General features: G+C 41.1%; 1 protein-coding gene across 1 annotated transcript in view; it reads right to left on the reverse strand.

Annotated features, from left to right (window-relative positions):
* Nucleotides 1-64: 64 nt before the first annotated feature.
* Nucleotides 65-25,257, reverse strand: part of CALCR (calcitonin receptor) — a 189,367-nt gene continuing 164,174 nt past the window's right edge. The window contains exons 10-12 of the mRNA XM_019508430.1: nt 24,290-24,508; nt 13,408-13,449; nt 65-1,677 (exon numbers count right to left, since the gene is read on the reverse strand). Of these exons, the coding sequence (XP_019363975.1) occupies nt 1,456-1,677; nt 13,408-13,449; nt 24,290-24,508 (483 nt within the window). The 3' untranslated portion in view covers nt 65-1,455. The remainder of the gene's footprint in view (nt 1,678-13,407; nt 13,450-24,289; nt 24,509-25,257) is intronic.

Genomic DNA, 25,257 nt, shown 5'->3' on the forward strand with positions numbered 1-25,257 from the left:
TCCTTATATTTGTGACACACACACACACACACACACACACACACACACACACACACACACACACACACACACACACACACACAGAACCTTAATTTACATACACCAATTGTTGGCTTTTAAATAACCATATCCAATTTACAACCATAATGGACATTTCTCTGGAAATTCTTTCAGAGAGACCTGATCTATATTATATACATATATAAATTCTATAAGCAGAATTTCCAGGAACTGTAATCACCCAAAATCTCTCAGACATTGGTCTTATCTATTTGCAGAGTCTTTTAGTTCAACTTTATGAAGAAAACATATTTATTTTACTCAGCACAATGATCGCAATTGTTACTTGATACTGGCAATAGCAGAACCTTATACATGTACAAACACATTCCTCTCTGGCTCTACCATTGGTCTAGCAATCATAAAAAAAAGACATTTACATAATAATTAATGAAATATTTACTTTCCAAAAAATGCATTTGTCTTCTGTTGTAACACTAGTTGCAGCTCCTCATCTCTTACGCTATGCTTTTTTACTGTTTGTGTCAGAAAGATAAACGTTCAGCCCCTAAAGGCTTAGAAACTTCAACAGCAATTAAAATGATTCTTAATATCCAAATACATTTCACGGTTTATTCAGAGTGAAAGATTGTTCCTTACTTTTGAGGTTATAGGGCTGAGTAGTATGGCTACACATTTCCTATACATGTATACTGTCAAGCATATACTGAAAAAAAAGTTTGACATATCTTCAGGACTTTCATAAGGAAGCCCAAAGAAATGTTTCAGTGTTGTATCAATAGCTGAACATTTGCAATGCAGCAACTATTTACTTTTCTTTCTGTTATGCCCCTGATACTGGAACAGTAATACTATATGGTGTCCTCTTGAGATAATAAGGATTTGAATATGTTGAAATGATCTTATTTTTTCAAAATGCAAAAATTTATAAGAAAGCATCAGAGTTGATTAACATGAAAATAGTAAAGGTTTCCAAGCCAGTTTACACCTTAATGAAAGCTGACAGTTTAAAACTCTAGGGTGAAAGGTATCTAAAGGAACAAACAATTCCATTTTGTCACATATTTAGTTCAGTCAGGTCAATAAACACTCTAATTCATTCTTTCATATTTGCTATTGGGTACCTTGACTTGTTAATACTAGTTTTTCTCGCTTCATGTAGCCAGTATCAGGAACAGTTGAAATTCCAGATGGCTCAGTGGGTAGGTCTACTTTCAGTCCTAAAAAGCTGCTGTTATAGTATCAAATCATATGGTCATCTCTCTGTCAGACTTTCTGGCCATCACTCTTAGATGCTGATGGTTCTGTATTTGGCATCTGATGTGTCCTGTCATCTGGTTTAACACTCTTTCACAATGACATTAAAGGCTGCACTTCCTTCTTTTTCCCTACCTTGTCATGAACAGAATGTAAAATGATCTGTTTGCCTCCAAACTAGGCAGATGTCTCTCCAGATTTTAATGCAACAAGTTCAGAGTCATCTAAATATCTTCCATTTAACTGTTCGTTGTTGGAATCATGATGGTACAGATACACAGGGACCTCGGTGATAGATGTTGCTGTGTAAGAGGTAGAACGTGTAGAGCAGTGATCCCGTCGCCTTTGACCCCACTGGGTTTTATACTGCATCCATTGCCTTTTCAGAGCTCCTTGTACCTGGAAGGGTCAAACAAGTAATATTTTATAATGATTTCTGGACAACAGTGACAACTTGACTATAACAGGTGTGCACAGTCTGGCCTCCTACCCTTTTTATTATGTTGGAAATTCTATTTTACAATAGTAACATGATGCCACATTTTATTAAAAGCCACTTCTGTTTCAAATCCCATTTGAGGTCAGATTGGTTGAATGAGATTCACAGCTCATAGTCTCCAGTTTATTCAGAATAAATTTACTCAGTTCACAGATTCAGTGTACATCACATAAGTTCCCCAGTGAAATGAAAGGGATCCATGCTGGCTTACTGCACTGAGTAAATTTCACCCTGAATAAACTAGGAATAAATAGTGAAAACTTAAGTATAACTTAAGTAATTAATAGGTCTCATACTAGTCTTCTTCACAGTGGTGAATTTCATCCATCAGCTATATAACATTCTGGGGAAAAAGGCACTTTCTACAAATATCTCAAGTAGAACAAGATATATATATTTCAGATGTGAGAGCTAGACTGTGATTTGGACTATACAGGCATTCAGGGACTTGGACTATACAGGCCTTGTTCCTTTGTTTTCTTGGGCTTTGAGTCCAGTCATGTAGGAGAAAGGCAGAATACTCTGGCTTGCTCCCTCCCCATATCAGTTACTTACTTCCTATCAGTGTAGGAAGTAAAATGGGACTGGCTCTCTTTACTTGTCTAGTGTAGCAAAAGCAACAGTACTCTGTTGTAAAAGAGGACGTTCTTCCATTCCCCAGAACAAGGAAGAAGGTGTGAACTGAGACTTCAGGTGTGTCTCTGAGTCACAATACTATTATTTGTTGTGGCTACATACTACCTCAGGAAGGGGACAACAGTCACTGTCTATCCTTATGTTGTGCCATACTTTTGATTCTCTAAGGTATCTTTGATAGTCTTGCCTTCTCCAAAATTTTAATCTCTTTTACATATATAGTAAAATTTCACATACCCCCCATACAGCAGCCACTGCCTTTGCTCTTCTCTGCCTGGCTAGAAGGAAGCTATTCTCTTGTCAGAAAAGGGTGAGTTTTTATTAGTATTGCTAGAAATATGATATGCTTATTGACTGTACTGTGGGTTACATGAGCAAGCCAAGAAGGGATATTGCAAATTTTTATTTTTAAGGCAAGGAACAAGCCAAACTATGAGAAATGAGCCCATAAATTCTTAATTATGCACACAGTTACACTGACTTCAAAAGGACTACTTTTTTGAGTAAGCAAGGATTTGCAGGACTGATCCTTTAATACTGAAGGAAAACATCCATGCCAAGTTTCCAATATCAGCTTTTTGCTGTAATCCATTTCAGGACAATCTGGTTAGAATGCCTTTAAGTTGGAGAAGCATGTTTCTATTTACACTTTCAAACTGAAAAATGGCTGAATTCACTTTTGCTAGGGCCCAAAGCACAGAAAAAGCATAGAACTATTATGCAACCTACCATGCATCCTTAATTATAAAGGATGTGACCAAAGGACATGACCAAATTTGCTATAGCAACACTGATGCAAGTCAAAGGGAAATACTTTATTTATGTGTATGTTTATTTGATTTGATTTATATGCCACCATTCCCAGCAAAGGCTCAGGGCAGCTTACAGCAAGAAGAAAGAATATATTATAAAACAGGAAAATGAACAAGAGAACAAAACAGTACAGAAACCAAAGCATCAACATAAAACAGAAACTCCCTAGCCAATATCCCAGCCTAGCTTTTTTGCTAAACACTTGCCCAAATAAGAAGGTTTTAAAGTGCTTCCAAATGGTGTCCCAGCTCAGGGTCTGGCATGCCTCGGGACGAAGGGAAGTCCAGAAAGAAGAACAATTGCTGAGACTGACTTCCCATGAGTTTTTGCCAAGTGGGCTTGGTGCATTGATAGTACTTACAGAAGGTTGCTCTTGGCTGACCTTAGGGATTGTGATGGGATATAAGGGAAAAGACAGACCCATAGATATGCAAGGCCTAGACTATTTAGGGCCTTACAGGTCAAAACCAGCACCTTGAAGTGTGCCCAGAAAGCTGCTGGGAGCCAGTAGAGACTCTGGAGCACTGGAGTTATGTGCTCCTGGCAACTGACCTCCTTTAGAAGGTGAGCTGCTGCCTTCTGCGCTAGCTGTGGCTTCTGGATGGTCTTCAAGTACAGTCCCTTTTAGAGTACACTGCAGTAATCTAGTCTTGAGGTTAAAAAGGCCTTAATGATGGTGGTCAGATCTGAATTTGAAAGAAAGGGCCACAGCCTTCTTACCAGAGAGAGTTGGTGAAAGACATTCACCAACTATGGCTGCCACTTGAAGAACCAGGTACAGCAAAGGAACCAAGAGCACCCCAAGCTATGAACTGGAGTGACAAATGGAGGCTGAACTCCATCAATGATAGGTGCCCCCACCTCAAGTCACATGGTTTGTCTATCACTGTTGCCTCTGTGTTGTCTGGATTCAGTTTCAATTGGTTCAGCAACATTCAATCTCTAACTGCAGCCAGGCTCTGGGAAAGGACTCAGACTGCACGGCCGGGTTCAGCTAAGAAAGAGTAATAGAGCTGGGTGGCATCAGTATACTGATGACATTTCACTCCAAATCTCTGTGCAGCCTCACAGAAATACTATATATAAGGCCTATGTTATAATGGCTTCATGTAGGCACGAAATAGGAGGGGCAACAGGATGAAACCCTGGGGCACCCGCAGTAAAGGTCTTGAGGGGCTGATGAGCATCTCCCTAACACGACCCTCTGGGACCTTCCTCTTAGGAAAGAATGGAACCAATTTAGAGCTGTCTTGGAAATACCTACCAGATTATGTAAAAGCTTTATCAGAACCTTATGGGTAACCATATCTGAAACTGCTGAAATATCTAGTAAGATCTGCAGGGCACAATTTTTCCTGTCAATTTCCAGGCAAAGAATTGTGATGCAGGCCATGAGCACATTCTCTGTGCTATATCTAGGATGAAAGTCAGACTGATAAATGTCCAGGAATCTGAAGACATCCAGATGCACCTGGAACTGACATAAAAACAGCTCTTCAATGACTTTCCCCAAAAAGGAGGTTGGAGATGGATTGAAAATTGGCTACACAATTTTCATATCATGCCATTGCAAAGTTCTATCAATGAAAAGGTGCTCTGGTATGATCTAATATGACATGGCATTGCTAATAGATCAGCAGAATTTAAGTAGAGAATTGTGTAGTATTGCTCCCAGAAAGTTTTCAATTAAGTTCAGCTTCTTAACAAGTAGCTTGTAGTCTTCCAGTTGTTCATGAAGTTTAAATGTTCAGTCTAGATCATCACTCCCAAATCTACAAGAGGGGACTGGAGGAAGAAACCTTCACAATGGAGAACTCTCTCCATTGGCAATGGTCTGGAGAAGAGCCTGAAACTTGTTGCATGTGAAGGAAATCAGGTCAATCTGCACAAAATGTTTGTCTAGACTAGCTCTAATCACCAGCAGCTTTGTATTGCAAATTATAATGCTGCACTCTGAGCAAGGTCTTTCCCTTCTGTACTTAGGTCTACTAGAATATTGCTTGGGGCTCTGCCAAGATGAGTTAGAGTTGACCCTTTCTGAGTAGGTTCCTTGTGAGTGGAGGAGGAAGAAGAGGGGGAGATGTGCCCTTGCTTCTGGCACACCTATTTTTCTCTCCAGCCTCCTCAGTCTCTAAGGCTAGGGACAGACATTACACATAAACCAGTTTAAGTGATCAGATTGTTTAAACCTGTAACAGAACATACGTTCTAGGGATGGGATGTGGGATGTGAGAGGATATGTTTACCACTACATAGGTAAGTGGAGACAAGACAACTGTGATCAATATCCCAGTATGCTTGTGGAGAAAAATTGCTGGAGAGGATGCAAAGAGGCTTTATTGAACCCTGGACCCAAGATTTAATTTAACCTGAGAATGCCTTTTATCTGCCACATCTTGAGGAAGCCAGTTAGATGGACTATACAATTATGAGCATATTTTATGCTACTTGGATATCTGCCAGTAACTGTTTGATTTGTGGGTACTAGCAGATAGCTTGCAAGGTATGTGCTGTAAAATAGGCCCATCATTACTGTCAAATGGTCTGGAAGTGGAAACATTTAATTTAAACCTGCTGTATGCCCACATTAAACCTAAGTTTTGAATCTTCACCCTGCTTATGAACATGAGTATAACTGTCTATGGGAGAATAATAGGGAGACTTCTGAGTACCTCTTTCATTATTGATATTAGAAAATCTGTGTATTTGCAGCAGGTTTTACAGTTCCCATTCCCTTTGCAAACTGATACAGTGTTGTAAATTCACTGTCCCTTCAACAAGGAGAAAATCTATATTTTACTGACCATTATTTATGTCATAAAGGGCACCTATACATCAGCAGCAAGGCTGCTCTGATGTGCTGCAATTATAGCACGTGGGATTAATTGAGCCTGCTGGAGTGTGGTAATTACTGCACTCCAGCTGACTCCAGCATCACATGCATCAGCATCCCCATGCTGAAAAATGGCAGTGGGGGAACTTTAACTAAAACTTATTTGATGAGGCTGTTGGACCCACTCTAATTAAAGGGCTGTCCCCCTCCCCCACCACTTCCAGTGGCATGTATGTAAACACCCAAAGCTTTAGGTGGTGAGTAGGGATTCAGTGAATGTGTGTTATGATTTGGTTCCTTCCACCTTTTGAATGAACTCCCTAATGGCTGTAGGAATTGGTTATCAGCAACAGATAATCAGGTATGGAAATCTATAAATCACAGGTTTTCTTCATGTTTTGTTACTGTACCCAGAGGCATATTCAGATTTTGCAACTGGCCATGATCAATATAACCCAAATGAGCCAATCCAGACCTAAACATTCTTTGAACATTTGAGTGTCTGAAATCTTGACCTCTTGAAAAAGTAGTATAATGAATGGTTTGCTTTGAATTAGTGCTGGGGAACCCCCAAAAAAATAACAAAACCCAAAAACGTAAAGTCAAACTTTAGCATTTCCAGAGAATGTAAACATTCTGGATATCTGGCTTTTTTTTCAAGGCACTTAATTTTAAGTAATATATTAATTTCCCAGGAGATGAATTGCAGCAGAATTCTTGGCAAAGTTATTAAAGTGTTAGCATTACTAGCTGCTTATTGTGATCACTAAATTATAAATAGGCAGAAGCAACTGAGTGACCTGACTAAGTTTGTTTTGAATTTAAATAATGAAGTGAATATGATATAATATCCTAACCTAAATATATGCATTTGGATTCCTAAATTAATTTATGTAAATATTTTATAAAAAATAAGAAAACTGGGATGTGTTACTTCATGCTTAATTACCTTCTGGAACTTGGCTTTTGGTTTTCAGCCTAACATATTATGGATAAATTAGTACAATATAAAGCAATTTATTTCCTCTCACCTAAGTTTTAGTTATTGAAAGAGTATTCAGCTAGGACCTAAGAGTTATTCTACTAGGACCACCTTATAATTTTTGCAAGACACACAGTACACTTGTTCATTACTATACTTTGAAACTGGCAAGGCTGATTATCAGAGGTTTACAGACACACGCATTTTTTTACACTGAATTATCAAAAGCATTAACAAACCAGAGAAGTCAGATGGAACATAGTAAAAAAGTAAAATAGCTTGAAGTTGCTCTCAGTTTTCTGTGTTGTTTTTTTTTATCCTTTAACATTACTCCATTGCTACTTCAGCCTTCAAAAGGCTTCCAAAAGCTTCAAGATGCTACAGTGCCAGCCTAGATCTTTTCAGCAAAGTTGGAGCATTTCAGTGGGTATGTCTACATGTGCCCCACAGCGTTGTTGTTCCTTCCTTTTGGAAATACTAAATGACAATGCAGGAACAGCCCATATTGCACCGTGTGTGTGGCACACAATTATTTTTAGCTGCTACGTCGCCATAGCAATGTGCTACACTGAGGGAGTGAGTTGCTAGGGTGACAAAGCTTCAGTGGCATGGTTTTTCCCTGTAGATGCTACATCACTGTAGCGTGCTGCTATGGCGATGTAGTGTCACATGTAGACGTGCCCAATGTGATTGACCTACCAATAGCTTAAGTTGCAAAGCATTTAGCAAAGATAGTGTAAAACTCATATCTGGATCTAAAATGTAGAGGCATAAAAATGCAAGATGCAGATCCCAGATTTTGCTTCAGTGTTTTATATTATGAAAGTTGGCTGATATGAAGTTTGGAGGCATATACATTTTCAGCACTCTTTAATTTGGTCCTTCTCTAGTATAAAGTATATGACACTACAATGTGATTACAAAGATTATCATTTCATTTTAGGTGTGGGTGGCAATACTTGTTCAAGCTTTGCTTTTCTGTTTTATGGTATCAGAACCTATTATTATGGTTGAAGTCCTTATAATGTTACACTCTTCTGTACATGTATATATTGAGCATTCTAGGAAGAAATGCATAATGATTTGGATACCTTACCAGCATAACAAGATGCAGGATGATCTGGTGGATGGAGGGCGCTTGAAAGCTAGGAAGTTTGTAACCAGTTCTCAGCAAGTAGAAAAAAATCACTTTTAATCTCCATGAAAAAAGCTTCTTTGGATAAACATAAGACTATAAAAAGGGCCATATTGGGTCAGACCAATTGCTTTAGAGGGAGAACATTGAATGGGCTATATCTAAAGCAGTGGTTTTCAACCTGTGGTCTGTGGGGTGTGTGCAGACTATGTCTAAGGAGTCTGTGAAAGATGACTATGATCAATCAAAAGTATGTGAATACCCACACTTACCATTCAAAGGGGTCTGCACCACTGCTTGAATCTTTTTAGTGGTCCAAAATGTTGAAAACAACTTATCTAGAGTGATCCCTATTCATTAACCTCACTGGCACCCAGCATCCAGTTCAGAGGTGCTAGAGGACACCTCTCCAACTGTTGTGTTCAACAGCAATTAGTAAATTTATCATCCACAAATTTGTCTAGTCCCCTTTTTGAACTTGTCTGTGCCATCTGCCTCAACCACATCCTGTGGCAAAGAATTCCACAAGTCATCTGTGTTATGTAAAAAAAATACTTTCTCTTGTTAGTTTTACATCTATCTCCTACTCATTTCAATGGCTGTCCTCTACTTCTAGCATTCTGGGACTTGATGAATAACAGATCCTTTGTCCACACCCTTTATAATTTTGTAGACCTCTCTCATATACCCTTCTCAGACTTCTCCTTTCCAAATAGAGTCTTAACCTTTATAGTGTCTCTTGGTATGGCAAGTGCTCCATCTCCCTGATCATTTTGGTTTCCTTCTCTTTACCTTTTCCAACTATGCTACATCTCTTTTGTGATGCAGAGACCAGAACGCTAAACAACATTTAAGATATGGGCACACCATGGATTTGTATTGTGGCATGTTGATGTTCTGCTTTGTTTTCAGTTCCTTTTTTAGTGACGTGCAGCATATTGTAATGTGAATGTTATGTGTGTAACAGCAGGAGTAGGGACCTACTTAAATCATGGTGAGAGTAAACAATTTTTGTGGATTGGTTGCGACATAAAGAGCAAATTACGTGGATATTTCTGGATATGCTCTTCTGGTCCCACCCCTCAGTGCTGATTGGCAGAGAGGCCCTGGTGGGGGAGGAGGGACAAGGGGACATCTACCGTCTTGTTTGCTGACTGCCCTTCATGTGGCCCTGACCCTCAGTGCTGATTGGTGGAGAGGCCCCAGTAGGGGAGGAGGTACTAGGGGGTGGCCACCATCTTGTCTGCTGCCCTTTGTGCCATGCTGCCCTGCCAGCCAGCACCTTCACACCCCGGCTGGGCTCTGAGGCCAGGCCACAGTGGCAGCAAGGACCACTGGCTCCCAATATTTATTAAGCTTTTTTTTTAAAGTTGATTTCATGGACAATCCCTGATTTTGTGGTTTCCATGAAATCTGTGGAATCACAAATTGAATAGACCTGAGGTTTGCAGACTGCTTCTAGCTCCTCCACAAACTGAGGAGGAACCAGGGGCAGTCTGCAAAGCTGTACTTATTATTAATTTGGACTGGGACTCCTAGAAACCCTCAAGGACTATGGGGCAAAGGAAAATGGAAGAGAAAGCCCTAGGCTAGAGTAAGGGAAAAAGAGAGCTGCATGCATGGGGATTCAGGTCAGTCTTACGTAGGGAGTGCACAGTGGTGCTGAAGAGCTCACTGGCTCAGTTAGCCGGGATTGTGGACTCACGGAGCTGGACTCAGAATTGGGGGCAGCTGCAGGCTGCTGTTTGAGCACTCTAAGACTAGAGGCTTGTTTGGGGACACTTGCAGAGATGTGGAAGGGAAATTAAGGTGCTGTGTTACCACAGTGTTGGTGTTTCCTTACCTTTTACCTGCTCCCTCCCTTTGGCCCGTTGGCTGTGACCAACCCTTATGATTTTCTGTAAAAGTGGGAACTCACCATTGTTTCTTGTGCCAGTTTCTGGGCCTGCAGGGTTGACACAATATTACTGCCTTTTTTCACCACTGCATATTGAGCTGACATTTTCAGAGAACTATATACAGTGACTCCAAGGTCTCTTTTCTAAATCATAACAGCTAGTTCAGAACCCAGCATTGTGCATGTCTAGTTAAGGTTATTTTTCCTCAGGTGCATTACCTTGAACTGTTCAACACTGAAGTTCATCTGCCATTTTTTTTGCCCGCTAATGTAGCTTGGTGAGATCTTTCTGCTGCAGCTGGGGCCGCTGCAGCTGGGACTGGGGTGAGTGCTGCATCCCGCACCGCTCGGGGCTCTGGTTGTCCGCACTCACCCCAGCCTGCGCTGGAGCGGCCCCAGGAGCAGCTGACATCAGCTGCCTGCACCAGGGCATGGTGCAGCCCAGTGACTACAAACAGCTGGCATTGGCCAGTCCTGGGGCAGCTGTAGCAGGAGCTGGGGTGAGTGGAGACAGACAGAGCCCCAGGGGGTCCAGGGCATGGTACAGTTTGGTAGCTGTAGGCAGCCGGCACTGGCAGCTCCTGGGGCCACTGCAGCTGGGCCAGGGTAAGAGGGGCCATGGGGTTTCCCTCTCCCCGCAGACTTACCTGCTTGGGGGGGGGGGGGCAGAGGAGGGTCTATGGTGATCGCAGAAGAGTGAATTTACCTCACACATAACAAATTATGGGTTTAAATATGTTCATCGCATAAGAGCGAATTCGCATATAAAGAACCCGCATAAATAGAGGGAAACCTGTATTTAGCCTTACCCTTTGCTTCCTATCTTTTAACCAATACATACTATTGCCAGAATGTCTGCAATTTCACCTTTGAATTCCTTCAGAACTCTTGAATGAATGCCATTCAGTCCTGGTGACTTATTAGCATTTATCAACTGGTTCTAAGTCTTCATCTGTTGCCACTTCAATGTGGTCCAACAGTTCAGACCCACCTGCTAGGAAGGATTTATTTGGTACGGGAGTTTTCTCAGTATGTTCTGCATAAAAACTGATGCAAAGATTTTGTTCAGTTTCCCTGCTATGGCTTTCTCATTTCTGAGTGCACCTTTGACACCTTGGTTATCTAATGGTCCCATCAATTCTCCCACTGCTTCCTGCTTCTGATGTAGTTTTAGAAGTTTTTATGATTAACAGCTTTTACTAGATATTCCTCAGATTCTTTTTTTGGCCTCCCTCATTTTGCTTTTATACTTGACCTGCCAGACTTTGTGAGCTTTCCTGTTTTTCACATTTGAGCACTCCCACTTCTTGAAGGATACCGTTTTGCCTTGAATGGTCTCCTTAACACCACTGTTAATTTAGGCAGGGGTTTTACTGGACCAATTGATACCCTTTGGATTTGTGGTATACACTTTTCCTGAGCCTCTAACATAGTATTTTTAAACAACTTTCATGCTACCTGCAGCTGTTTTATATTTTTGACTGTTCCTTTTAACTTCTTTCCAACATCCTCATTTTTGTGTAATTTCCCTTTTTAAAATTATAGTTAAAGAAATGTTTTTAAAAGAAAACTTTGTGTCTTTACTTTCACATGCAATTGCTGCAACTGTGTAGGAGTTATATATAATTCCATTTTGTGTCCAGAAACGCACAAAAAACCTACAGTAAAATACGTTAACTTCCCTAGATATTCCATAACTGATTTAATTGTAGCTGTCTTTAAACCAAAAAAAACCCCAACTTCAAAACCAACTTGAATATGAAACTGAAGAACAAGAAACCACCCATAGACTGGATTGTGTTAACAAGGGAATCAACAGGGATCATGGTTTCTTATCCCTTTATCTGGACCAGCAGTAAACTCCAGTGTCTTTCCAAGTGCTAACTACCTCATTCACCTCAAATGATCTAATCAACCCACTTCCTTTCTTAGCAGTGTGCCTTTCAATTCTGTATAAAATTTTTCTTTCTGCCAGTTCTTTCATAGCATCTTACAAAGTAGGTTGTTGCTTTTTAAAGCCCATATTTTCTGACTCCAGTAGTCTCTAAGATGCCGCTCTACTCTACCTTCTGCCTGGCTTCAAACCAATAGTATAAACAGGGGTGGGTGAGTGCAGCACTTACCCTTGATGCCAAGTTGAGAGGGATGACAGAATCATCTCGCACCCCTGCAGCTTACCCATGTTGGGAACTCCAAAACAGTCTATGGCTGCTGCTGCTGCTGCTTTAAGAGTGAACTTGGGCAAGAAGAACATGCAGCAGTGTTCCCCCTCGCCCCCCATCAGCTTCTACTTGCAGAACCATGTGCCCCTCACTGCGCGCCCCCACCCAGCTATCAGAACCGTACCCAATCCTTCCCCCTCCCCTGCCCCCCACTCTTCTGCAGGATTTCCCCATGTCGGCAACTCTGCTTGTTACATCTCTGCTTTGACTAACATGACTTACCACCTTACTACCTCTATGTTGAGAGTTAGTATCACCAACCTAGTTTTTGTTGCAGGAAGTTGTCTATAATTCCCTTCATTCTGTGCTGAAATCTGGCATCTTCAAGAGCACCCTAGTTGTCTAAGAAAATTATTGGATTATTTCACTAGTGGCTTATAGTTAAATGCTCCTGGTATATTGCAAAATTATGTTTCTGCTGAACTGTGTTTAAAAATGCTTATTGTGGATATGTAAGCAGCTCGTGACATGTTTTACCATGCTGTTTTTATTTAAAATGTCATTATTGTAGTGGAGTAGGCAAAATATTGAGCTGTTAAAGAATGGGAAAGAGCTTTTGCTCAAGGGTTTTTCTTTCTCAATTGCTACTTACAAAACATTAACCTTAAGAAGTGCCAATCCCAAATGAGTCACTGAAATTACACTCACTAAAGCTTCTTTGAACATATAGTGCCACAAAGTGTTTGTTTCTAACCTACTAATCCATCCTGCTATTCTAAGAGGAGGGGGAGGGGCAGAGCTTGGTACTGTAAAGGGAGGTGAAGTAAAGTGCTACCTCTGTTTTCTGCTTTAGTCTTGCCTTATCTGAAATGAAGAAGTTAGAGGATGTGGGTATCATCCCTTTGTATTATTTATTTTATAAAGATAATACTCCCAAATTTGCCACTTCACAGAAGTAAGGATAAATTGCTATCTGTAATGCTCTGGAAACTTACAGAGTGATGTTGTGTTCTGTGTACACACGCACATGCACACATGCAAAATACTGATGTCTTATTTATGTTGTGCTGAAGGTTGTAGCCAAACACAATCTAAATTATTGTGAACACTATAGCTACCTTGCAAGATGCTGAATTTTGCTTCACTACAGTTGATGTATTTCATATGCTTACCTCTCCATTGAAGAAGCAGAATATAGTTGCAACAAGCAAGCCCTAAGAAGGACAGAAAAAATAAAAGTGTTTAGAATACATCAACATTTCTACATTATTTGAAAATTTAAGGCTCAGAACTGTAAGACTCCCTAGCTCTATAAACTAAGCAGACCTTTCAGCATAGTTTAAATGCTAGGTTTTGTAGTCTTGCAGGCCATTTATAGATGTTACATTTTTCTAGGTTTAATATTGACTACAGTTGTAACTATATACATGTGGATGTCTGTAGTCCAAATTAAAATTGGGTCCAGTCTGAATTAACTAATTCTCCTTGAATGAGGATTAAAATTAATACAGACTAGGGCAGTCTGAATCAGGCAATTAAAATTATTAATTAAAATGTATATACTGTGTTGCTTTTGCATTTTATAATGTATATAAAATGTATATATTGTGTGTTGCTTTTAGGAAAAACAGTCCTTAGGAACTTAGATAAACAGATAACCATTGCAACTAACAATCCACAAAGGAAACTCAATTGTTTTTTTTGCAAAACAATAGAGGCTATCAGGCACAAAGAAACACCTTTACAAAGTCAAACGCTCCAACAGCACTCACCCTGCTAAGTCTCCCATCACTTACAGCTTTTGGAACAGCACTTCAGATAACTGCAACTGCAACAATGTGCTTACACAGGCTTATTATTACCTTGTTACTTCCAACCTCTGCTAAGGGGCTGTCAAGTGTACAGATTGTATATATAGTCAGTGCCCCCTGCCATGATAGTCAATGATCATCTATTAACCCTTAACTGAAATTGAAATTTGATTCAAACAGTGTGATGCAAATCAGTTAACTTGGTTTAGAAAATGCTGAGCACATCTGTAAATGGCTGCAATGATGTTCATCTTTCTAACATGTTTTAGTCATATCCATTTCATTAAGACCTTCTATTACCAGCCATTCTAGTTCATCTGTTTTTGCCTTGTACTTGCTTCTCATAAAGGAGAACTAGAAAAGGAAAGTTTAGAGGGCAGATTCAAGCCCAAGGTAAGCTGACTAGCCTGGAACTGGTGTGCCTCATTGGTGCTGCTGCTTGAAGAAGACATAGTGGAGGATAAGATGTGATTACTGGTTTGTCAGGATGGAGATGCAAGAGGAGCAACACAAGCTACTAAACACGTCGGAAGAAGCAAACCTATGTGTGGGTGGCCACATATTGTTATGTGAGTGGACAGATATAACAAGAGACATAAGTGGTTAGAAAAGAGGGGTGAACATACAGAATAGGATGAGAAAGGATGGAGTGGAAAAGGAAGGAGAGAGTACACTGATTAACACTTGGCCCCAACTTTTTATAATGAATGTAAATAGTGCAACAGCAGATCAGAAGGACATTTCATTACTGCTACAGCAAAATAAAGCAGGGTCAAGTTGGGATTAGTAAGTGTAATAAAAGAGTAATTTTTCACATATATAGGCTCTAATCCAGAGCCATTTAATTAGAATACACTATGTCCTTATTAAAATGGCATTACAAATCAAAATTTAAAGCCAAATTTGTCAAGTTAATCATTTAAAGTATTCCTTAAATGAATTTCCTGACTGTTAAGAGGATATTGCAATACAGTAGTTGGCATCATCAAGAGAGGTAGTGAAAGAGCATTTAGAAGTGTGGAACATGGCTTACTGTTTTGGTTTGCTTTACCTTGAGTTGACGGATTGCCAGTTAACTGGAAGCTAACACATTTGTAAGGGATACCCTGGAGATGATCCAAATTTATGTTCCTAGCTACTACTCTTGGTAAAGAAAAACTTGTAGTATGCAGCATTCCACATTTTCTCCCATACAACAGCTTTATGATCTGCTGCTGGGCTGGGTCCTGAAAGTTTAGCCTTTTTGGCTAGGGACAGACATTCAAAAAGCTGGAGCCTGAATTGATTCAACCTTTGCTTAGGTTGAACCAGTTTGTAACAGAATAGATATGTAGAACAGACATGCCTGCAGTTGCTCAGGCCAGGCGCTGGGGGTGCTACAGCACACCCTAGGCTGCAGGGAAGCTTGGGAGGGGGAGGGTGCATAGCCAATCTGGGCTGAACTGGCCAGGGAGGGGTTTAATTCCCCCCTTGCTTGTGGGGGTGGGGGCGTGGCCAGTCTGGGCTGGACTGCCGTGCACAGTCCTCGCAGCTCTGCCCACCCTGCAGCCTCACCAGGAAGGGGCTCATGCTCCCTGACATTATGACAGGGGCTGCTGCCTACAGCAGCAGCAGCAGCAGGGTGGGGGCATGGCCAGATGCTAGTCGGCGGGGCCCCTTCATGGGGGAGCAGGGATGGGGTTATTTCCTCTCCCTCTGGCAGTGGAGGGAACAGTAGGGGACCTATTCCCTCGCAGGCAGCAAGCACAATAGCGAAAGTGAGCAGACCTGGCTGCTAGTGGGGGTAGAGCCCCTCCCCTGCCTGTCCTTGCTCTGGCTGGGGAACAGAGGGGCGGGGCCAGCCTGGCTGGACTTGAGCAGAGAGCCCAGCCCAGAGAGCATACCGGGATGCTGGGGGAGTCTGGTTTAACTTAAACCAAAAAGGGGTCTCGGACAGACAATGCATAAACCGGTTTGAGCCAAATCAGATAAGTCTGATACTACGTTCAACCAAGTTTATCTCAAACTGGTTTCGGCCATTTTGAAACTGGTTTATGTGCACTGAATGTCTGTTATGTTACAGGTTTCAACCAGTTTCTGATCACTTAAACCAGGTTGTGTGTAATGTCTGTCCCTAGCCTTTATGGAACGTAGCATTATCAATAAAGCACACCTCCCTATGTGTCTTTCTATGTGTCATAAACACAGAAGACAGAGCTTAAGACAACATGAAAAATGTAAACAGAAATGGATGCTCGGTTAACATCACAAAGATACTCAAGAAGCTCTGATGCACCATCATCTGCAAACTGTGAGAATTTGAAGAGTTTCCCATTTATATGACCAAACTTTTTTTTTTTAAAGTTGCACTTAATGCAGTGTAAAAATTGAGTTCAGCAATGGTTTCATCATGTTCCAGTTTTCAGGAACTGCCAATTCCACACTCCCCCCCTCCAGTAAATAAAAAAAATCTAGCATTGGAATCCTTTCCACTCTCAGTACCTTTTGGATACTTTGTTCAATGTTTTTTTCTCTGCTTTTGTTCATTTTCCGAGACAGTGCAATATGTGCAGTGTAAGAATACATAGCTGTTTGAATATAACTATAAGGAATCCACACGACACTCTTTTTTATAGAGAGCAGGAAGATACAGAATAGAAAACACACCCATGCTCAGTATTAGAACATGTTTAGTTTATAACATGTTGCTGTTTTCACATCTTACAACAGGGAAATCAGAAACATGTCTTTCAGAAATCAGATACAGTACACAACTTTGAGGGTAGTTCTTTAAATGGACAATAAGTATGCAGGAAGTTCCTTATCTGTGGCTTTGGAATAAAGGGGAGATTTCAAAGACAGCTTAACTCTTTTAAAGCTGGAACTGTGGTTTTCTTCCCCTTCCCCTTTATATGCTAGACCTTTATGCAAGATAGTGGAAATGAAAACATGGCAAAATGAATTTAAAAAAATAAGATGCGTCTGCGAGTAGGAAAAATAACAGAGGTGAAAAACCCTATAGCAAAAGCAAGTTAGAAAATTTCTGGCAGGAAGCATTATAATTTGGACATATCATTCTTGTAACCAACAACAAGATCATAGGTTATTTGTAATTCCCTTAGAGACACTAAGGTTTAGTGTACTGGGGAAAAAAATACTCATAGCTATCGGCTTTTTGATCCCTAGAATGTCCTGAGATCAGCAAATCACTACCAGAAGACTGGCTGCAGCTTGGCGCAGCTGCAGAGAAGGTAAATCTGAGAGAGCCTATTTGATTGGGTGTATCCCACAGAATCATCTAATCAATCCAGGCCTGTGCTCTAGACATCAGGGCTTCAGCTTACAAGTATCATGCTTCACTCACTTTTTATGTCTTTCTGATCATTTAAGCACTTATTTCTCTTCTTTATATTAAAATAATTTGAAGAGATGAATTACAGAATAGCACTTATTCAGTCCCTAAGGACATTATCTTCACCCTTATTTGCATAGCTATCAACCAACTGAAACTTGTTAAGGAAAGTGAAAGCATCTATTAGTATTTCCACGGCCTCTGGTATCCTGGTTCAAGGCCCAATTACAGTAGGCACTGTACAAACACAGAGCACATAGGTGGTCCATGATGCAAGCTAAGACAAAAACAAAGTTGATCCAACATAAAAACATAAGGGAGCATAAAGAAACAAAGACAAATCATTGTCTTCAGGGTCAGTAATGATCAGACCAGCTACCAAGTGATTGTCAAATTTTTACTAAGCATCATAGCAGAGGGGAGTTTCACAAGGAAGTATCCAAGGGCAGAAAATAAGATGGCTTTGCAGATGTTTACAGGCAATGAAGGATGGATTACTATCTTTCTTCTCCGAGAGAGAGAGAGAGAGAGAGAAGCCAGTAGATTAATGAGATTTACAGAGGAGGCTAATGAACACTGATAAGATGAGATCAAGAGAACTCACACAACATAGCTTCTGAATATTAAACTCAAAAGAATAAATAGCACTGCTGGTTGTTTTTAATTAGAACAAATACTGGAGTGTCACATTCTGTCTTTCCTGAACATTAGGCCATATCTTAAGGCTTGTAATACTTTCTACTGGATAAAAGTTGCTACTTCATCGGATTTGTGAAATGTGAGCACCCAGATGCCTATATACCTCAAGTGGTGCCAGATACTTCACTCAAATTTCTCTGCATAGTACTTATTTACCTTGACATATGCCATATTTTCATTTAGCTGAAAAGTCATGGAGCAAGAAAAATGTATTCCATTTCTGTTTTTGCTCCACTGGTATTCACAGCACTACAAGTATTTTCACATTATTGGTGAGGCCATGAAGTCACATTATTATGATGTTATATTGCATGTTCTGAGGCAGAGGAATTTGGTTGTGGTTAATTTTGATTGCTGTGTTTGTGCTCTTTCTTTAAAACAGAGAATATATAGTTTCAAGAGCATTAGTTTTGGGGCACATTGATTCCTTCCTGGAAGCCAACAATGTTCAGATTAATCCTAATTTTTCATTTATCTGTATCTTCCATTTCACTGCTAGCTTCTTATTAGTTGCAGCAATCTTTGGGGCTTGTTGCACCTTACACTGTAAGCCAGACAAATGTTAATCAGCTTAGTGGAGCAGTCACACCTTAAAGCAAAAAACCACCTGTGGCTGTCCTTCACCTGTACTACAGTGACTTGCCACTAGAGGCTTGGTGAGCAGGAATAGAAGCAGAGGCAGGACTGGCTTGCTGCTTGATCTCCAAAGGGCCCAATTCTTTTGTTTCTCCAGAGCCTGCCCCTGCTGTATGTCTGCAGTTGGCAGGCACCTAATGGCCTTGACCCTCCTATAGAAGCTGGGCAGCTCTAGGCATGAAGCACAGGGATTGGCACCATGCACCTGGCTGGGGCTGCACAAATCAGGTGAGAAGGCGGCACTGCTCCCAGCTGCCTCCTAAGCCCGGTGGGCATGGGAAGTCCCATCGCTGTACCCTACAGGCATGTTCCCAGACTTCTGGGCCTGAGCAGAATGAGTGAGCACCAGGGCTGTGGCACTGCCTCTGCCTGGCAGAAGCAGCAGGGCAGAGGCTCTGTGCCTGGTCCTGCTGTGCCCTGGTGTCCCTGCTTCCCTGACTCAGGAGGGGTCACTGCATTCTGGGATGCTGGAGAACGTCAGCTCGGGTGGAATAACTGTCTGGAACAGCCACACCTTAATGGAACAGGAGCAAAATTAGGGGGATTAGAGATAATTCTGAGCTGGAGTGGTTAACTTTAAAGCAAATAACAAGTGCTTTAAGCCACCTAAAAGGTGTTAATGTGCAGCCAATCCAGGGGTTAAGAGCTCCAGAAGCCACCTAAATTCACTGTCTAACAAGGCCCATTGTTGAAGCTGTTGTCATTCATCCTTGATCACAAAACCCTGTCTCTGTCTCTTCTATCTACTGTAGAAAGTAATTAAACTCTCCTGACATATTTTATCTATCACTATTAGAGTAACAGTGATTTGGGGGTTCATTGCACAGGTCAGAACTGAAGTTATTTTAGGGTTAAAACCTTTAAATACTACTTCTGAAATTCTCTGTATTACCAATGAAAGTTTGTGACAACAAAGTGAATCATCAGCATCTGCTGACTCATGCTCAAGGGATTATACATTTGCTAGCCATAAAATATATAAATCTGATATATATATTCCTGAACTCATGGCTAGATTTACTTAACCTTCAGGAACCATTATTGATCTAAGGAAATTCTTAGCTTAACAACTGTTCAGTTTGGGTTTTTTTGTTCACTACAGAAGTCTGGGTGCATCTACACAAGACACTATCTCACCATTACAATAAACTATGGAGACATAGTGTTGGCGGGCACGAACCGTGATGCTGATGATACTGCACAGTAGGGTCAGAAATGACCCGTGCGCCACCAGGACTGTGCAGTAATGGCATTTACTTTGCAGTCATTTAGTACTTGTGAAAGCAAAGCAAGTACTAAATGACTGCGCAGTAACAAGAGTGCATTTGGGTGCATGTGGAGACGTGCCCTCAGTGTCTTAAAGCAGAGTTCTGTTCTGAAAAGTGAATTTACAAAAGCGGCAGTATGGAGTTTTATAGTGATTGTCTCTCTCTATAAAATTTGTTCATTTGACTTATAACCAAAATGTTTTCTAATTGCTAGCCTTACAAACTCAGCTGGGGTTCAGCAGCCAAACTTCTCCGAGTGGTAAAGTTTCTACATCTTCAATCTCTCAGTAATAAGTAGGCATCTCCAGTGTCTTCACATCATCCTCTTGGTTTCACATGTGCAGACCTAATGCCCTCACTGAGAATAAGTAGGCATAATTGTCACTACAGTTTGAAGGTTATGAAGACTGCAGAGATGTTTGTAAAGTAGGAATTCAGTTAACAATTCTGTTGATTTGTGTGTAAGCCAAAAAAAAGAACCTGGTATGCACCTAGGCTACCTGGTCCTCCAGAGCAGACAGCAGAAACTAATAGGAAACATAATCTGCCATCAAGATACACATGCTCACTTTTTGATATAGAATGGGGTCAGAAAAATGGTGCTTATTTTACTTAGACAGTTTTTCAGAATGAAACTGAGGTCCATGGAAAATTAAACTGAGGTAAATCATCCAGCTCCATATCAACTCTGTGATGCCCATAACAGTATGATGCTCCAAGTTAAATACTTTGATGACAGATGGTTCACTTATGCTAGAAGCTGTGCAGCAAAAAAAGTCTTTGCTACTGCCCAAGCTGAAGGAGGTTTTCAGGAAAAGGAGGGAAGATGGCAGGCCCTCTGCTGAGAAATGGCTGATGTTGAGTGCTCCCCCCTCTCTTTGCTGCCTCTCACTGTCACTGCTGGAGCCCTTTTTTATACATGAATACTATATACAAAAATAGCACTGAAGAGTTAGCCAGTCGCAAAAACTGATATTTTGGCCATTTTGGCCACTAGTTGCAAAAACTAATACTTTGGCCATTTTCATTGTCTAAAAAAATGGCACGGAAGTTGGAAATGAACACAAACCAAAGTAAAAGTGAACAAGAAATAAAGGAAAGATTTATTTTGTCAGGAGTGGCCCCAGGCCCCTGACTTTCCATGGCAGAAAGAAAATTTCTGTCTGCTTTGCCACCAAATGTTGGCAATATTTATGCCCCTTTTAAATGCACAGGTGTACAAATGCATATACTGTAAAGGGATCAAATAAGCATGACATTTTTAAATGGTTAATTTTGTTCTGCATAAAGCAATTACTCTGCTTGTCTGCATGAGTTCAAATTTACAAGCTCAGAGCAGTATAAAAAATATAGCTCTCAAATCTGTTCATAAGAAAACAGAGTAGCCTTCATGAAAAGGAGGCCACACCTCCAAACTTGGCAGGAAAATGTTTAAATTCTGATCCCACTCTTCACAAGCTACTGGACGATGTGGAATTAGTATTGTTTGATAAGCGAGCAAAAATCATTTATGTTCCTTTTAGTAGGGGAAAGTGGTTTATACACTTGTGAAAACAGGGCTGTGATTTTGAATGACTGTTTAATTCTTTTATAAAGGCAATCTCAGACTCCCAGGGATCCCTATTCCGCAAGATATTTTGGTACATGAGTGTTTTAAACATTTGAATATTACTACTGACTTCATTGGGCTTTTTTGGATGCCTACCATAAGCATATAAGCTGAAGAATTTTGCTGAACAAAGGCACAGAAATCTGTGGTTGGGTCTCAGGCAGGGTACGCAGTGGGGATCTACATCACTTCTGTGCAAGCATGGGAGGGAAGAATTTAATTTCAACAACCTGGTACACATGGCTGCTACTTCATTCCTTTCCTGGCTGCACCCCGCTCACCTATACATATCAGTGCCTCTCTGCATGGCACTCTGGAAGGATTTCTTCATGCTCCAAGGGAACCTGATGAACACTGCAAAGTGCTGGTTCAAGGAAAAGCTATAACTTTCGTAATCATTTTATAGAATCTTGAAAGTCATGTTCTCTAGGGAAAATTCACACTTAACTTTCTGTTCTGGAAGGGAAATGTTTACTTCATGATGTACTTTATTAGCTCTCTGTGTTTAATTGGAGAGCTGGGTGTTCATCAATCCATGTTAAGTCTCTACTTTTGAGAGAGCTGCTGTGCATTAGTTCCTCCACTTAAGAGGTGAAGTATCTCTTCTATCTGATATTATCTTCATTTCAAATACATTTGGAGCCTCGGGATTTGTATTAATAATTGTGAGGGGGAGTAATCAATCTCCAGTTTCAGAGATTCCTTGGGGTCATTCTGGACATAGGGCACAAACCACAGATTCATATTAGGAGAACAGAAGTCACTAAGAAGCCATTTTTTCCAGAATCTTTGTTTATATTATTTTTTTCTAGGTTCACTCCACAGCTATGAAGGAGAGATTTTATCCTGTCTGGAATAACAAACCTCACATGATAGTAGGGACTCAGCACCATATTCTCTTTCAAACAATGTGCCTCATAATATAACGCATAACTTGTTTTCTGAAAGGCAGAAGACAGATAAAACGTTCTTTCCTTGACACTGGTAAGTAGCAGTAAGTAGCTGAGTAGCAGCAGTGAAGGAGCCCAGTGTGCTCATTGTGGAGCACATGTAGCATTACTTTCACTTATCTCTGGTGGAGGCTTACATTTTCTCATTTATAATGAGAGCTGTAACTCAGAATGATTTCTGCAAAGCATTCGGAGTTACCACATTACCCCAGACCAAACAGAAGTTCACTCTTGGTTCCAGCAGGGAGGGGAATCTAGCTGCCAGCTTGGAGCCTGCAGCCAGGCTCCCATTGCAATGGCCAGGGCTCTCTGCCAGTGTTGGCTGTTTTTAGAATGGGAGGGGGGAAGGCAGCAGAGGGAGGTCATTCTTGGGGTTCCCCAGCTGGTGCTGAAGAGTAGGGTGGGTGAATTGGAACCCCCAATGTGTAAAAGATTGGCATGGGTGGGCCTTGAAAATGTCCTAAGAATGGTCCCATGTGGCAGTGTACACACAGCCACAGAGTTCTAGGTACCACATGGTAGAGACCCTCTGAACAGGTTAGAACAGAACAGTGATTCCCAGTCTAGATGCCACAGCACCCTGGGGTGCCATGAGATCATTTCAAGGGTGCTGCAGTGTTAGCACTATTAGGTGAACAAACATGATTCATAAGATAAACCCAGAGATTTCAAATAGGAATCCTTAGTATTAAAAGTGTTCTGTTCTGTTATGGTTTTTTCCAAATTCTTTGCAACAGAAGAATTGTTTTATTATTCTTTTTAGTTAAAAAAAACGAGTGAAAATTAAGAGCTGGTATTTTCAGATGGGTGCCTTGAATCTATCAAAGGGTACCTTGAGTCCTCTGAAAAGGCTGAGAACCACTGGAATAGGAGGTTACACTAGAATGCTGGTGGCTATTTGGATCGGTGTTTATTTTACAGCATTCGCACCACTGTTGGTCTTCATGGAACTGAACCAATGGTAGCAGCTGGCCCAGAAGCCTAGCACAGACACCCATACAAGTTGGCTGGGGCAACTCATAGGGATGGAACTTCTTTTCCTTAGACTATAATTATCCCATGTTATAGCCATGTTTCATGGCACTTCTTTTTTACCTTTACTGTGTCTTTTAATCACTGTTTAGCCAGCCCTTTCTACAGAGATATCACCTAGCTGGCTTGTTTTGTGTTTTTTTTCCATTGTAAATTATTGTACAAAGCAGTGCATTTGAACTACTGATGGTGTATTTTCAAAATACTCATAAAAACCAAAATGTTAGAGCTGCTTTTTAATTAGAACCATCTAAATGATGATTTAACAATTTTATGATTTAGCCTTAATGTTCTTGACCTTTTCTCCTACATACATCTCTCTTTCCTTTCCATAATCATTTCCATACAGAGTTAATTTTAATATCACCCCACTGTAGCTCTTTCAGATAGGCTATCTGAACATATCTGTATTAGCAGGGCTCTAAATAATGTATAAAGCCTTCTGCAATCTCATTTTTCTCTCTTCATTTCAGAAGCATCACTATTCTCTAATTTCTGCAGCATTTTTTCTGCTTTCCTCATCTTGGAGGTGGCCGTTTACACATTAACACTAGAGCAGCAGAGGGAGATAATACAATCATATGAAAGTGCTGGAGGAAACAAAACCAAACAGCCAGGCTCCCTTTTAGAGACAAAGTATTTGGCAGCAGAATTCTCCACTAAATTAACTTACCAGTAAATGCATCTCCTAAGCATAACAAGATGTTACGAAACATACCTGGTAATGCATTAATATATGCATGATGTAATCATATATTTCTCCAGCAAGTCTGTTTTCTGGTCGCCAGGGAATAATAACAAACTGAATTCCCAACAACGGCACCAGGATTAAAGTGGCTCTGACGGCTTTCATGTACATGTTGGACTCAGCCCGATGTGTATCTCTCAGCTTTGTCACTAGAACTCGGACAATGTTAAGCAAAAAGAAAAAGTTGACCTGCAAGAACAAAAACTTCATCAGTAAAAATTCAAATTAATGGCCCCTCTCCTCCTCCCCTCAGCAAACCACAGTTTCCTGGCCTCGTCCTAGCTCAGGGTTGCACTCAGGGTAGCTCATCAGGATTGCTATGAAGATCACATTATGTAACCCTGGGTTCCTTAAGGCATTGGGAGCTACATGTGCAGCTGGTGTGCATTTATTAGGCCTGTGTGAAGCGGCTAGTATGCACTTCAGATTCAGATTTGGCCAATTTGGGGGACAGTGTTTTGATTTGGTGATTCAAATCACTGTCTCATTTGGCCGAATCTGATTTGGAGATTCAGATGCTGCCGAATCTCTGAATCTCTGAATCACTCAGGCCCATCCCCTGCCTGGTCTCCCAGCCCTGGCAATGGCTGCCCCACCTGCCCCAGCTCCCGCACTTGGAAAAAAAAGCCCTGACTCACCAGGTGCTGCTGGGCGGGGGAAGGGCGAACCCCACTGCCCACAACTGCCCCATGCTGCAGGGGGGGCTCTGCATGAGTCTCCCCATCCCCCCTGCTGCTCCCCCAGCCCCACCGTGACTGCCCTGCCCACCCCATCTCTGGCCCTTTAAGAAGAAAATAACTGAGGAAAACCCCTGCACTCACCGCTTCTGCCAGCAAGGGGCAATCCCCACTGCCCTGCACTGTGGGGGGGGGGGCTCTGCATGAGCCCCCCAAAGCCCTTAGGCCACTGTAGGAGCAGTGAGTCTTGGGGGTTTTCTC

Source organism: Gavialis gangeticus, unplaced genomic scaffold, assembly GCF_001723915.1.
Source record: "Gavialis gangeticus isolate Ggan-Ray unplaced genomic scaffold, GavGan_comp1, whole genome shotgun sequence".
Lineage (NCBI taxonomy): Eukaryota > Metazoa > Chordata > Crocodylia > Gavialidae > Gavialis > Gavialis gangeticus.